Source organism: Botryllus schlosseri, chromosome 4 (assembly GCF_051294905.1).
Source record: "Botryllus schlosseri isolate E-star chromosome 4, Bs_hap1, whole genome shotgun sequence".
Lineage (NCBI taxonomy): Eukaryota > Metazoa > Chordata > Ascidiacea > Stolidobranchia > Styelidae > Botryllus > Botryllus schlosseri.
In genome coordinates this window covers 19,834,230-19,849,446 of record NC_137239.1, presented here as the reverse complement: position 1 = coordinate 19,849,446, position 15,217 = coordinate 19,834,230, and the positions used below count along the sequence as shown (strand labels likewise).

The following is a 15,217-nucleotide window of genomic DNA, read 5'->3' as shown; positions in this document are numbered from 1 at the left end:
CGAATATGACCTTCGTTTTTTCAGATTCGCTCGTGTTGTGGAGATAACCCATGGGGCGATTTTGACCAAAATCCCCCATTTTCGCGGTAACGACTAGATATAAAATCGGCCTAGATAAGTATTCACCTAGACTCAAATAACGCGGCATTAATTGAATCAGTTTTCCGTCAACCACCTGTTGTAAATTTGAAAGAATCAGTTGGAATATAATAATAATATTAGTTTATTTTAAAGCACAATTGTTTTTTTTTTGTCTAAATCTAAGCTATTTAGTGCAGTTTCTCGAAAGGTTCCGGCTAAGGTCTGCCATATGTTCAATTGTTCGTCTCATCTGGCCTGATATCTTTCTTTTGTTGTTCTGATGTCTTGGTAGAACCTCTCCCCTTGCTAATCAACAAGGTGATCAGGAAATATATCAAGATGACTAAACAGGAAGTGAACTTTTATGCTCATGTTTGTGCTAAGGATTTTGATGTGCAGCAACGAATTTTCGGACCAACTGTTTGTAGTGATGTGCTTTGTGATCATCTAAAATGTTTTATTTACTACATCTTAGGAGAAATTACATGCAATGAACTCCTCCCTAATGTGAAATTGCAATCGTTCATTCCAATTCGAATATACCAGTTACCATATTTAAGCTTCTCGTTTGACAGGGTTTAGGTATACCCACTTTGTTGAATCAGCGGAAAAATTATCCATTTACCAGTCAAGAGAAATGAGACGCTTTTTGAGTATTGCAGTTAAGCTTTTCAAGGACAAAATTTATAGTTTTATACTCCTCTTTAATCTTGGTACAATGACCAATTGATACAGAAGAATATGTATTTCCGTTGTGCAAAAGTACAATTATTAGGCTTCACCGTGCAAAAGTACAATTTTTAGGCTTCACCAAACTGCTTTTTTGACAAACAAATATTTCGCATCATGTCATGTTGATAGAATGACTGAGAACGACATGAGGGTTCTTCATAGTCAATTATCCATTCATGCGCAGTATAAAATTAGAAAAAACTACGATTTTCTTCCTAACAAGTGAAATATTCAAGGGTAAATACAGTCATTTTGAGATTTTTTAGCGGTATAAATATCTTCTGACAAAGAGTCAATCTGACAAAACTAATGTCATATTCTTAACCGGCAACCTCAAAAACGGCTTTCAGATGTTCTGCCTGAAAATTTTTTTTTCATTTTGTTGACCAGTGTAAATCTAAGCCTGCGAGATCAAGTAGGGCTACTACAACAGCAAGCAACGCAGTACTCCAATCCACACGCACAAATATAATTGAAACAGACATGAACGCATTCACTTCGATTCTTGATAGCATTTTGGCCTCCAGATTGGGTGAACCCATTCCACCTGAAATGGGAATGTGTCTAAGGGAACATAGGCGATCATCTCTATATCAACTTACAGTTTGAGGAAAGAGTGACAATCTTTGATCACGTTGCGCCAGTCTGTGGCCGAGTGCGTCTTGTTCACCATGATACCGTCCTGAAAGTTGTGGTGACACCTAGTTGCAAAATAGGCAAGTCCGAGATCAAGGAAAATGCGGATATTTGTATAGCGTACAGCTTCTAAAACTTGGCCGTTGATAAAAGATATTCAAATTGTCTGTATCAGATAGGGTGTGTGTCTAGACTAGACGTGGTAGCTACTCGTATGCTTCAGGCTACGACATCTATGCAGGAAGGAAGACGAAATAGAAATTCTACGCGATAGAATTAGTAACTACGAAGCAGTCTAAAGCAGAGTTTAAATACTTTTGGGGTCATTCCTGTTAGCTTTATGCGCAACTAGTTACTCACATTTCAAAAATCACAATTAGAAGTTGAACTACAGAACTTGAAAAATCTGCAAATAACTAGATTCAATTCTGAAGCAAAATCATCACTTTTGATTTTAATATATCGTGTTAAATCGGAGGGGTTTCGACCTGCAAAACCCACCTACCTGGCTACGTCATTGCTAGTGATGATTCCGAGTTAGCAATTGCTGCACGAACATCATACAACAGAACACTGGCATCATGATTCACGCCGACACTTGTTTTCTAGTTGTTTAGCAACTAAATTTGTCTTTAATGCACATTTAGTATTAGAATTACCCATTTAACGAGATCCAAACCTAGAACTAGAATTTTTTAAAAAAGTATGGTTAGTTGAACATCAATTAACTAGGCTATATAGAGTCTTTATTCACTGCTATCATCGTAACACGATTGTCATATAAACGGAAATAAAGAATGATTCACCATGAACATGAAAATACAAAATGTGATAAATCTAGAATAGTAGGACTAATATAAGTAGTTTCTCGACCAAGATATAGCTTAATAAACTAGCAATGTCGTTTCAAGTCAACAGAAATCACATCCACATCGATAAAAAAAGTCATGTATGAATTGCGCTGGTGAGTAGCTAGCGCGTCTACATTTTTTTCAAATATCAATGAAAATCATCCTGGACCGTTTTCCCAGGACCACTCTGATTCTAATATAATCAACTAATTATATACTTTAGGATAAAAGTAAATTAGGACGTTTCTAGGTCCGACACGATGTCCAACTATCACTTTGAAGTTGGCCTATCAATACGCGTAAATTGTAAATACCAGCCGCGCCTATGTACCATTTTCAAAGTTCATTTAGCAACACCCTGGACAGTTTCCCGAGGACCAATCTGGTTTTAATATACTCCAATGATCATATTCTTTGATATTAAAGTAAATTAAAACAATTCTAGGTCCGACACGATGTTCAACTATCACTTTGAAGTTGGCCTATCAACAATCGTAAATTGCGAATACCAGCCGCTCCTATGTACCATTTTCAAAGTTCATTTAGCAACACCCTGGACAGTTTCCCGAGGACCAATCTAGTTTTAATATACTCCAATGATCATATTCTTTGATATTAAAGTAAATTAAAACAATTCTAGGTCCGACACGATGTCCAACTATCACTTTGAAGTTGGCCTATCAACAATCGTAAATTGCGAATACCAGCCGCGCCTATGTTCCATTTTCAAAGTTCATTTAGCAACACCCAGAACAGTTTCCCGAGGACCAATCTGGTTTTAATATATTCCATTGATCATATCCTTTGATATAAAAGTAAATTAAAACAATTTTTGGTCCGACACGATGCCCAACTATCACTTTGAGTTGTTCTATCAATATGCGAAAATTGCAAACATATATATCACATTTTTAATTTTCATGTTCATGGTGAGTCATTTTTTATTTCCGTTAATATGAAAATCGTGCTACAATGATAGCAGTCTTTATTCACATCTAACCAAAATACCTAACAGATGACAGTGATGGTGGTACAGAAAATATGCATGCACACTGCACATAGTCCCGGTATTCAGTATCAGATAGGAATGATCAATACAACCGTGAAGGTCAACTAGTCTGATCACACCCGCATCAAACAGGTGCACTCGACTCTTGGTAGCTTGTATAAGTCAGAGGAAATCAGACTTGCTCTTTCTAAACTTTTTAGTGTTGAGAAAGCGCACCTTAACAACATGTCAGTAAATCAACATAACATGAGCCATGAGACATGTCAGTGAATCAACATATCAAGATGATACGAAAAATCTTCTTAGTTTTGAGATACTCTCAACGTCTCAACCAAAGTTCCATTGGAAATTGAAAAACCAGCACTGAACAGCCAATATGGAATCGGTGTCTCGTGCACACCAAAGATTCTACTGACTGCACACAGGTGTGACGCCGAGAACCGCCTTGGCACACCAAAGATATTGCGCTAAGCGTACCGGGATTCCAACCTGGCTGAACAGTGAGCACTGTTGATCATTTTCACGTCTCAACTTATACCATATAGAAAATGTTGGTCCGACGGGCGACATGATACACCTGGCTATACCATCATCAGTACATTTTTATTTATCGTTCAGTTCACGAATGCCGTCCATAGTACGCACATAGACCAACGCAGTGTTGTGGTGTTTAGTGATGAATAACAAAACGAAAATAAACAAGTCATAATATCCATGGGTTTGGTATATATTTGCAAATATTCTATCCTGCTCACCCGTTTGTCAGTGAGGCCGCGATATGTCCAACGTTCGTGCAGCGTGCTGGTTATTCCGAGACCACATAATAGAGCGCCGCACACTGCGACTGTGGGAACAGCATCCAACCAAGTCATTCTGTTGACTGCGCTAGTGGCACCACAAGGTATTCGTTCGTTTTCGTTCTACCTCAACTGCAATTTATTACTGTCGGTGATTGCTGCTATTTCGGCGAGCCGAGCTCAGTGAGTTGACGACCTTCGTCTTGCTGTTTACAATCACACGCCCCACTTGGGGGATGTAAGAGCAACGAACGAGGAATATATTCGGGGAAATAATCGAAATTCACTGAAGATAGGAACGGCTTGGTAAAGCATATCAACGAAACAGAGATCTTGGCCCGTAGACCGCAATGAAAATAGAAGGCAAGCAATGGAAATGGAGTGCCGAGGGACGGCTGGTATGAGAGGTACAAGCAAAGTTAGGCTATTATTGATTCAGCAGAAACTACTTTGAGCTTTAGTTTGACTTGCATGTGGACAGGAAGACTATCAACCCATAGTTATGATTCCATTGTATATCATGTGAAGTCAATGATACATATATCATTGGTCGAAATGTACCATGGTAGATGTATACGCAGAATGTATAGGCAGATGAAGCTACAGCTAAGTGATCTGGTGATCATCGAGTCTACTGCGACTATTAGGAGTAATTCGATCTATATTGTCTATATTGAGGCAATAACAGTGAACATGCCATCGCATAAAGGCACGTGCACTGGACAAATCAAATTATGTAACGAAAATCTTGTGCAATCATGTGGTGTTCTGATCCGGCGAAACTGATAAAATAAATATAATGAATATATCTAGACCAGATCAAAGAGCAAAATATGTTGGCTTATCCACACAATGGTATGGGTTCACCTTCACAATGGGAATACTTGTAGGAAAGATCAATCCCAATCCCTATACGCAAAGCATCCCAATCAAATATTCAAAACCATTTTACTGATCCATTCCACTTTGTTTTCACAATGATATTTATATATATATTATATATATCATTGATTTTCAGAACCAACACATTCCACTAGCAGCGCCGGAGAGACGGGATTCATGTCTTGATTGACACTTCGCATTCTATTTGTAGTAATCAGCTGACCATCCACAGTTGAGTGACTGCCTTCGTTGGTGGCGGACTGGCGGTGCAGTGCTGTTTGTATACGAGGGCTAGGAGAGAGAGAAAGCAACACCATTGTTTGTTCGGTCCCACAAAAAGATACATATATACAGATTGAAGTGCATACCAATGCAGAACCAGGCCTTGCCATAAACATATATGCTGCATGCAGCCTAAGCTGAAAGATCGTTGAGGATGATAAAAATGACCGAAATAACAGTATATGTCAACAAGATCCAACTCTATTCCGACTGCTTTATATGTCAATTAATTGTAGTCTTGCAGTGTTTTGCTATATACCGTATCACCGGTATAGTGATTGTGATGTTGATATATATGTTTTTTGATTTGCCAAACGAAGGCATTTCATGTCTACATGGCATTGGGGCTAGTGACCACTTAATTACAGACTTTGAATGTTAATTGACAAATTTTCATGAATCAAGTAACCCTTGCCAACAATATTTTTCATCGCCTGTTCGCTGAATAGTACTATCCTTGTCAGCGACACATTTTTCATGAAGTGATAGAGTTTGATCATATTCATGTGCTTTGTGCTTAGAAAAGAAGTGAAAAGTCGCATTTGCTTCATTATTATATCACTGATGTTAAGTCATGAAATACATGCATAGGATACGAATTAATATGCTGTGCTTCGTGACCCATTTTACTGGCCGAACAGTAACAATATATAATATTTGTAAAATGTGAATACATGTAAATTACAGCTTGAACATCTAGTAAAACTGACTGAATATTTCTTGTTATGTGTTGCAGTTATTTTTTGTTACATACACTTGATATCCAAGTAGGATTTTGCGCCTTCCAACTTGATGATATTAGCGTAAAATTTTCGCTTCGAGATCAGCTATTTTCGGGAGTTGTTCATTATGATGATGTACCCTCTGCTCATCGACGTGGCCAAAAATTCGTCCGACATTACGTGTCTCAACAACCAAACCGTCCAATGGATTTATAACGTTTTCCATCAGTGTGTCAATGATGTTAAAGAAGAAATAGGCTTCACTCTCGGACTCGTGTCGATATGTTGCTGGATTTGTGCATCCGTGCCGTAAGTTGATTTTCATTCAAGTAGGTTGGTAGGAAAGGTAGCCTAATGTTGTAATATCATATTTAAGGATCTTGCGTCAAATGTTGCCAACTGATTGATATTCTGTTTACTGAGTACCAATGGATGGTGATAACATTTTCATCTCAGTAAACCTATTTTCCGTTTTTAATACAATAAAAATATATTGTGTATGTGATTTCAAGTATGCATTATGTCAATATGTGACCCATAAGGTCTGCAATAACAATGAGTTTATCATCCATACTCACCTAAACTACCATGTGTCAGTTATCACAGTGACCTCAAAACCTAAATGTGGCAGAGGGGTAGCTGAATGAATTGAATTTAATAACTTGCTATATTTAACAGCTTGAAAGGAACTTACACACAGGAACTTCACGTGCCCTAAATATAGATAAGATAATTAGTACCCTTACATTGTGATGTCACTTGCAACAACTGCCTCCAACCTTTTCTCATTACATCCTGTTGCTTTTATCTCCCACGACAAAAACACTTCTCTGGTCATAATATCTTCTCTGTGAACAATATTACTGCCAAATCTATTGATGAGACCCTTCTGGCACCCAGCAGTGCTAGCACCTTAGATCGTTAATCCTATAATTGACATGCGCCATCTGTGTGCTGAATAGGCTGTGATTGCTCCACAATGTATATCCTGTATAGCAGGACATCCCAAATTCGTGCACATCCTGTGGGCTTCTCAAGATACTTTATAACTTATATCTGTGTCAGGTTCCTACAAAATTATTTGATATACACTTCCCTATTCATTGTGTATTGGTCAGTTCATATTTCATAATAATTCATGGCACAGTTGTGTTCGTAAAAGTTCTGAACAAGTTGTTACTTTTATAAAAACAAACGTGCTTTGTTCCTCACATAAAGAACCGTTTTTCGATCAATTTGTTCAGAGTTATGCATTGCGTGACAACATGTCATGTATGATTTCATTCACTTTAGCCTACTACAAGATCTGTAATTTTAATTGCACCTTTTGTTTACAATTCAATCAGCAGTGTCAATATTTTGAACACATCAGCACACGGACTTTGCAAAGGCTTCCATAAGTGCAACTCTGTTTCTTAAAGGCGATCTATTTTAAAGGCGATCTATTTCATTTTTTAAGGCAACTGTATGAAAATTATAAAAGAAAGAAAGTCGAAGAAGCCCTGTCATTTCTATTTTTGATGTTCTGGTTACTGGGAGATGCTAGCAACCTGGTGAGTGCTGCGCACAGTAAGTAGTACATTTTGTCAGTCCTGCATATCAAATATTGCATTGCAGATCGGATGTTTCCTGACCCACCAGCTTCCGATTCAAATCATAACGGCGGTTTACTATGTCGCCATGGACATTGTGATGATACTGCAATTCTTATACTATAGAAACTTGTCTAGGAGAGCAAACTTAGGTATTTTATCATGTGATTTGCTCTTTTTTTCATTATTTTATGTGATTATTTTGTGTCACAGAGCATAATGCAGTGACCAACGGCGCGTCAAGTAATACGTCGGCCGCAAGGCAGATTTTACCTTGCTGCTTGTTGCTGGTTTTTCTGCCGTTGTCATTTTTCGGAAAACAGTATTCGTTCGGCGGTTCTCCTGACATGGGGCCTCGGCGAGTTGGTAGGACGCTCCTTGCCGAAGATTTGGGCCACGGTGGCCCACTTTTACCTCTGGTGAGTTTTAGGCCAGCTTTTCATTGGTGTTAATGACGCTGTATCATCCAGGCGTGGGCATCTGTTATAACACACAGTGACATGCATTGTAAAACTGTCTATTTCATACTTATATATGGGCCTAGTCGTTGTGAAAATACCCTAGCTGTAGTTTTGTGTCATATGGGCTGTAATGTTCTTCAAAATTACAGCGATTTCTTTGAAATGCTGTTAAGAACTAGCAATAGGTCAATTGTCTGTGGTAACTATACCCAGTTATGTGTATGAGGTAAGTATTCCTACTTCAAACAGCATTTTCTCAGATAACTTCGAGTGATGAGAGTGTGATTCCACTTCATTTCATGTGCGCAAATTACTTGAAACATTGCATCATGCTGTTTTGCCAGTGGTAACAATGCCCCTGTTGTGTTTATGCAGTGGGTATTCCTACTTTTGACGGCATTCTCTCCAGATAACGTTGAGTGATGAGAGTGTGATTCTACTTTACTTCATGCGCGATCAGTGCGAATCACTTGAAACATTGCATCATGCTATTTTGCTGGCAGTTCTAAAATAGATTAGTTTCTTACTATCACGTGTTCTGGTCTGTGATCTGTCATTATGATTCTAAAATAACACTGTAGCGTTTTCAATTAATTAACACCGCTATCAAAGCATTGTTTACTTAAGGAATTGCCCGTGTCAGGGTTTCTGTCTGCTACTTTGTAATCCTCTTGATGACCAATTGAATAACTTTACTAAGACGGGCGGAAACAAAGTAATATGCTTACTATTTCCAATACGCACTGTATTGGTGTAGTGTGAATGCTCTAGAATCGGAATGCAAAGCATATTTCCACAGCAACATGAATGGCCAATTGGCCATGGCCATGTGAAAGAGTTGTGTGTGTGAGAAAAAACCGACATCATCGCAAGGATAGCGGTACAATGAGATGCCGCATTAGTTCGAATGAATTACGCATTTTGACGTGCCGGAACTGGTGTTCTTGAGATTAAAGATCACTTAATGGCTAACCCACCGCCGGTGCATTATTTTGCAACCGACAAATAAACGCCGTGGGACCTCGTGTCGCAATAACCAGGCTATACATTTGTGAAATACCGGTATTACTCAACGTTTGTTAAATATTTGTTACCGTTACTTCATGTGATGCAAGCGGCAGTAGAATTGTGATACCTTATCAATTGTGACGTTTCCGACACGATTGCATATATCACTATGTTCTACCTTCATTAATGAATGCTTATTCGTAGGCCTACGGTACAAGTATGACTTGCCTAAGAATTAAGATAGAGAAGATTTATCTTTTGAATGAATTTATTGATTTAACGCCGCATTTACCTTGTTTAATTAGGACGCAGAAGACATTGCCGGATATGCGATCGGCTGTGTTTCCTCGCTGTTCTACCTCGGATCCAGGTTACCGCAGATCATCAAGAACGTGAGATATTGTAGACTTGTGTGCAACTGTTTTGTAATCGTGGTCGTTTTCTTTTATCAGCATAAGCGAAGGCGTACCGATGGCGTCTCGATTCATTTGTTTATTCTCGCGGTGGCCGGCAATGCGTTGTACGGCACTTCGGTAAGTCTTATCGTCCTTTGGTTTATGACGTAATCAAGTAGGATTTGCCTACTTTAACTACTGATGTAGAGGTCGTGGTTTTACACAACTTCCACTTCTAGGCAGCTAGTTATTCAGGTGAAACAACTTAGTTCTTGCACTTTTTAATAGGGCTAGGTTTGCATCGCCTTTGCAGGTGAAAACAACTACGCGAAATAGCCCCCTTACCGTGATGTAACTGATTATGTTTTCGTAAATTGCACCAGCTTGTATTGTCATTTTGCGTTAGTCGCTGAGGATTCATTTCGCAATTTCGGAAACAGACACTTCCAGTTAACTGATAAGGCTGAGCGACCCTTCTACGTAATTTCTGCTCGTTACGTGACAATGCATAGTTGTTGTTACTGTTGAAATGTTTTCTGCATTTGCCCAATTCGCGTTTTTGCTATTATCCCGTACCGTGATCGATTTGATTTCATTCCAGTGGGGAAGTGTGATTCATGTCATATCTCGATAATGTCGATTACCCATTTCGTTCGTGACTGACGTGTCGATGAATTATAGCCTTGTCGCCAGTCTCGGCTTGAACTGAAGTTTTGCAAACTTTCTAACTAAGGTTCTGATATGGTCCGATTTCTGATTGTCAGTTGTGCTTTCTGCAATGCAGATCAGCTCGCACACTCCCCTTCTATACACTGATTATGTAATAATATACGCGGCCGATTTACTTTTGACTCTCGAGTTATTTGCTTTGTGATAATGTGGTGTTTTGACTACTAGTACAGCTGGATAATCTGGTCACCGCCGCCTCTAAAGTGAAGTTAATGTAAATACAGATGAATAATTCTGCATACCAATTATTGTAATAGATATGCTATTAAGTTAAGCTTCTTGGTAGCATATTTGCAATGCCATTCTCTTTTTGACTGCGGTTTAATCCGAAAATGCCACGCGTGCAAGTGTTCCAGGGCTGTATTTGCATTGTCGCGTGTTGTCACATGATCTATTTCATCTGAAATGGCAATTCCTTTGTGCCTAAAACATTATTTCAACTGTGCGATTTGCGGACTTTGTACCGTATCGAAGTGTAGATGAAACACTTTCGACTCATTTTTGAGTTTATGGACTCGTTTTCAGTATGGCCTAGGACGAATTGATACTTTAGTTTTCGATATTTTGGGCTGTCATTCGTTTCAATACTAAGTTTGATATTTAATTGGAAGAATTAACGGGGAATTAAGACTGAACCAACTGCTTTTCCTTATCGACAGGTATTACTGCAAGACCCGGACCCCGGCGATACCTACTTACAGTACGTGATGAAGCACTTGCCGTGGTTGATCGGGTCTCTCGGTACGATGTTTTTGGATTTTATTGTATCCTTTTGAAAGTATAGTCGAGTCGCCTGGTGATTGAATTAGCTGCGTCTTAACGCATTATTTTGTAGTGAAACGCGCGATTTGTTGAGAGAGTATCTGTAATTTTGGTCTACTGCCGTTAATACCGGAATTTGAGGCAATATTACTGGCTTTTTCATACATTTTACGAGAATCGGGTGAAATCTTCCCCGTATCCCGGTAAGACGTTGACTGAATATCTTTGTTGTTGTTGTTGTTAGTCGCGAATATGCCTCTAGCGATTTCGAACGCAGTCCTCTGCGACCAACCGCAATAGTATGTGACCCCTCGACCAAGACTACTTTTTGAAGCTAGCTTCTCCAGTACTGAAAATCGCTACATTGTACATGTTATTGGGACAATTGAGTAGCAATTGACGGATTTATATTTACTTAGAATAGATAGCAACGCTGACTATTTTGGACTAGGGTTGCGTTTGAAACATGTTTTTTTAAGGCTTGACCTCACGAATGTTATATTGTGACGTCATAGTGGATTGACATTGACCATTGAAAATGTAGGGTAAATATAGCACGTTTGACGACATATCTACGTACTATAACCTGTTGAACCGTCGAGGGTTCCAGCCATCCCATATCGTGTACGGCAGTTATATTATGGGGTAATTGTCCGTAGGCTCATACAACATGGTTTTTGGAAAGTATTTACATAATTATGGCATAATTTTACAACTTGAAAAGAAAAACAATTTTGTTCTTTATAACCATTTGTTTTAAATGCAACCCTATTTTGGACACGTCTGCCGGTATCTATACACTATTACGTAACGTGGTTATTGGCATCGTAATTTTACTTGCTCCGTTATCCCCTTAACCCAACCGCGCAATCCAGGCACTTTCCCAGATCTTATACTTCAACCCGCCATGCTGCAAGACTGAGGAAACGACGGAAGACGACGAGCCTTTACTGGTATAGCAAGTTACCGGCGTTCCCAGTACTAGGTCGCTTCTCTCAGCCACTTTCAAGGGTGCCGCAAGCCGAATGTAGCTGCTTGCATGCCGAAAATTGAGTAAGCTCGATGTAAGGCGACTTCATGATTAATCACGCAGCTTCATCTTACGCTGCTTGTCGGCAATATGGAAATATTCGAACGCGCATTCTCGATTGGCTTGATCTAAAAGAGCGAGGCGGCACAGTGCGCCATATTTGACCTTCGCTCGCTTTATGCATCATTTTACTATAGTTCACCTTTTATTGCCGTGATTTTACGTGTTGAATGACGCTATGATTTGCGAGCAAGCGTTCGCCTATAGCTCTTGCTTTGAATTTTTTATTGTCTCTTTCATTTGTGAGTATTCAATCCCCGTTTTATTTTGCAGTGTAATTTCCGATCTACAGTCAGTTTTACCTCCGATATACCTCCGATGTATTCATGTGCTGTGTGATTTTATAGTGTTTTATCCGATCGTCTGTCGTCGAGGTGTTATGGCGTGCAATCTTTCTGCCTGAACATGGTTTTCTTGAAGCTCTGTAAATCGAATGAGCGTATGCAAGACAACAAGCCTGTGGCTATATTGTTAGTTAAGTAGTAATTGAATTACTTGATGAAATCATCATGGTTCATGTGCGCTGAGACTCGTAACTATAGGCGCAACGGTCGGCTGAGATACTGCTAATTGGTTTACGTGCTATTGTGCGCTGTGTACTTGCATAAATAAGTGCAATGTGCATTTCGGGCGTTGTGAAATATTGTCTGACTCGGCGCATCATGCGTCTTTCCTATTACAGAAATTTGCCATACCCGTTAGTCACCCGTCTGGTGGCATTGTTTGACGGCTGTCGGTGGCAGACGAAGTAGAATGTAGATTTACATGTACATGTTCAATGTACGCATGAACACCTTGTGCCAACAATACCACCAAAACCAACATTGCGAGACAATTTCATCACGGCTGCGAATTGAGACATATTATTGTCGCTCAGACTTCGCGCGTCCTTTGTTATTTTTAACTGTTGTTAGTTTTGTGTTCTTTTATCTGTTGTTATGTTTGTGGTCTTAGGAGCTCGCTTAATGTGCTGTATCACTCGAAATATGTCCCGTCGATGTTTATTGTGATTATTATCGTTTTATTGCCCTTACTAACTCTGAAATTCACCAGGATGTTCAGGGTTCCTTGATCCTTGCATGATTGATTTTAATCAACTGCGCGGTCCCGTTATTTCCAGTTCAATTCCGTTCTTTTCGATGAGTTTCTCCGGAAATATGACAGCGCCGTTCCATGGCATCCCGTTGTGATTTGATTTCGTCTTCTTTTAAACTCTTAATCCGAATCCGAAATAATCTTAACTTTCTAAAACCCGGGCTACGGTAACGTTTGAATCAGGTTTTAAGGGTTTTTAAACCGGAGGCCAGTGAAATGTTGCCGCCCGAAATGTATCAAACTACGGCTTGATTTTAAAATAAATTGGTGCCTATACCAGAGATTAAAGGCTTTATCATTTTCGAATCTAAAATCCAGAATTTCTTTGGTATCGTGACGAAATCGTGTAATGCCTGAACTTTACTCAAAAGACACGCTAAAATCGGAAATTTTTAGAACTTTTATGGCAAAATCCAAATCGGGTTAACCAATATAAATCGTTGCTCAATTGCTCATCTCTGGTGCATACAGCTCTTGGACTCGTGATAATGACACGAGCAAAGAGATTTTTCTGCCCGCGAGTTTACATATTGTTACCCGCTTGTTTGTAGACGCATTTGCGCGATCATAAAGTGGAATTTGATGCTGTGTGTGTGTGTGTGTGTGTGTGTGTGTTTGATGTGCAATATAGTTATTTGTGAACCGTTTTGTTTTTGTCATTTGTATTGTATCAACATGCTTGTAACCTACGTACTGTTTGTTGTAATGGTTCCTGCCCTACTAATACATGAACCGAATGGAATGAGGTGTTGTGCTTCAACATATGGAAGCAGTGGCGTAGCACCCACTTGGCGGTTCTGGCTCTGCGCCGGGGGCGGCAGGCTCCAAGGGGGCGGCAAAATGAGGCTAACTCAGGGTACACAGACGGCTAATGCAGCGTAATTGGTAGTCCTATAGCTGACGTCCCGTGACCTAAAATTTAATCAAACTGGTCTTAAACGAAAGCTAGTGTCACGCTAAATCCGAAAACACGAATTAATATGTTAACATGACAATGGAACCATTCCGAAATAGCCGTCAAGGCCGCGTGTTCCTAACAATGGTTGGTTGGTTAGTTAATGCAAAGCTACTTCATTCGACACCATATTTATACTCGTGTCTGGAACTTCATCTGACCATTGGTGTTTCAATTGAGCGCTGTGCGAGAAGCTTCTCAAAGCTCAAACTGATTAAGTCTTATTTGCGTTCTACCATGAATGATGATCGGCTATCAGCTCTATCGATAGCCGTGGTTCTCAACCTTTTTGTCTTCGCGGACCACTTTTGGACCGCCATGCAGACCCCCGTGGACCCCCTCATGTTTTCGTTCAAAATTAGCTCAATTATCATGCAACTGTCTCGTGCAAACATTGATTTTAGGTTAGTAATAAACAGCCAGAAAATGAATTTCCAACACAGATAATGCCAAATATCTCGGGGTTTTACTGGACTCGAACATGTCCTGGAAGAGTCATATTCAGTCCCTTGAAACTAAATTATCACCGAAGTGCGGCCTGTTCTACAGCCTTGGGCGCTTCATGCCAGCATGGGTTCTTCTGATACTCTTTAAATCCTTAAATCAATCGAAGTTACATTATGGCATCCTCTGTTGGGGGGGCTGCCAGTAAAACTACACTCAAGCCACTGCAGAAACTACAGCATAAAGTACTCCGAATCATAGCTAGGGCCCCAAAGGGACTTGGCTGCCAATCCAATAAGTCGCTGCTGAAGAGATTCGGCGTCCTAAACATATAGAAGATATGCGGAAACTAGAAATTGCCAAGTTTATGTATCAGTTTCACTGCGGTCGTTGCCCCAAATACTTCAATGACTTCTTTACCAAGCTGAATCAACTGGGCTCCTCATCGCCGACCTCACTACTACGGTAGTGCATTAAAAAGCCCAGACTGAAAGTGAGCCGTGCTATAAGTCGGCAGCAGAGACCACGATGGGGACGCATGGGAGTGAGAGACAATGAAGATGACAGCGAGAGAGAATGATAAAGACGTTCCCAACAAGACAAAGAAAAAAAGCAAAGACCAATGAACTTTATGAAATTCATGTCGTGGGGCACAAGGCCTATAAAGGCGATAAGCCCCACTGTGTTGTGCCTA

At 39.8% G+C, this 15,217-nt stretch overlaps 1 protein-coding gene and 1 long non-coding RNA gene across 2 annotated transcripts; one reads left to right on the top strand and one right to left on the bottom strand.

The window, feature by feature from the left end:
- Nucleotides 1–1,261: 1,261 nt before the first annotated feature.
- LOC145437302 (uncharacterized) lies at nt 1,262–4,330 on the bottom strand. The gene is made up of 3 exons (XR_013914633.1): nt 4,065–4,330; nt 1,416–1,514; nt 1,262–1,360 (listed from the first exon to the last, which is right to left on the bottom strand). It is a non-coding gene; the product is annotated as an uncharacterized LOC145437302 (long non-coding RNA).
- Nucleotides 4,331–5,227: 897 nt separating this feature from the next.
- Nucleotides 5,228–13,866, top strand: LOC145437301 (lysosomal amino acid transporter 1 homolog). Its single transcript, XM_080314497.1, has 8 exons — nt 5,228–6,301; nt 7,452–7,545; nt 7,610–7,736; nt 7,798–8,003; nt 9,359–9,445; nt 9,506–9,586; nt 10,837–10,941; nt 11,815–13,866. Exons 1-8 carry the CDS (start codon nt 6,120–6,122, stop codon nt 11,896–11,898), a joined length of 966 nt encoding a protein of 321 aa, XP_080170623.1. The 5' UTR covers nt 5,228–6,119; the 3' UTR covers nt 11,899–13,866.
- The last annotated feature ends 1,351 nt before the right edge of the window (nt 13,867–15,217 follow it).

Coding starts and splice junctions, on each gene's coding strand:
- LOC145437301 (XM_080314497.1), top strand. CDS start 6,120: ATGATGATGTACCCTCTGCTCATCGACGTGGCCAAAAATTCGTCCGAC. Junction 7,737..7,797: donor GTCTAGGAGAGCAAACTTAG/GTATTTTATCAT, acceptor TTTGTGTCACAG/AGCATAATGCAGTGACCAAC. Junction 8,004..9,358: donor GTGGCCCACTTTTACCTCTG/GTGAGTTTTAGG, acceptor TTGTTTAATTAG/GACGCAGAAGACATTGCCGG.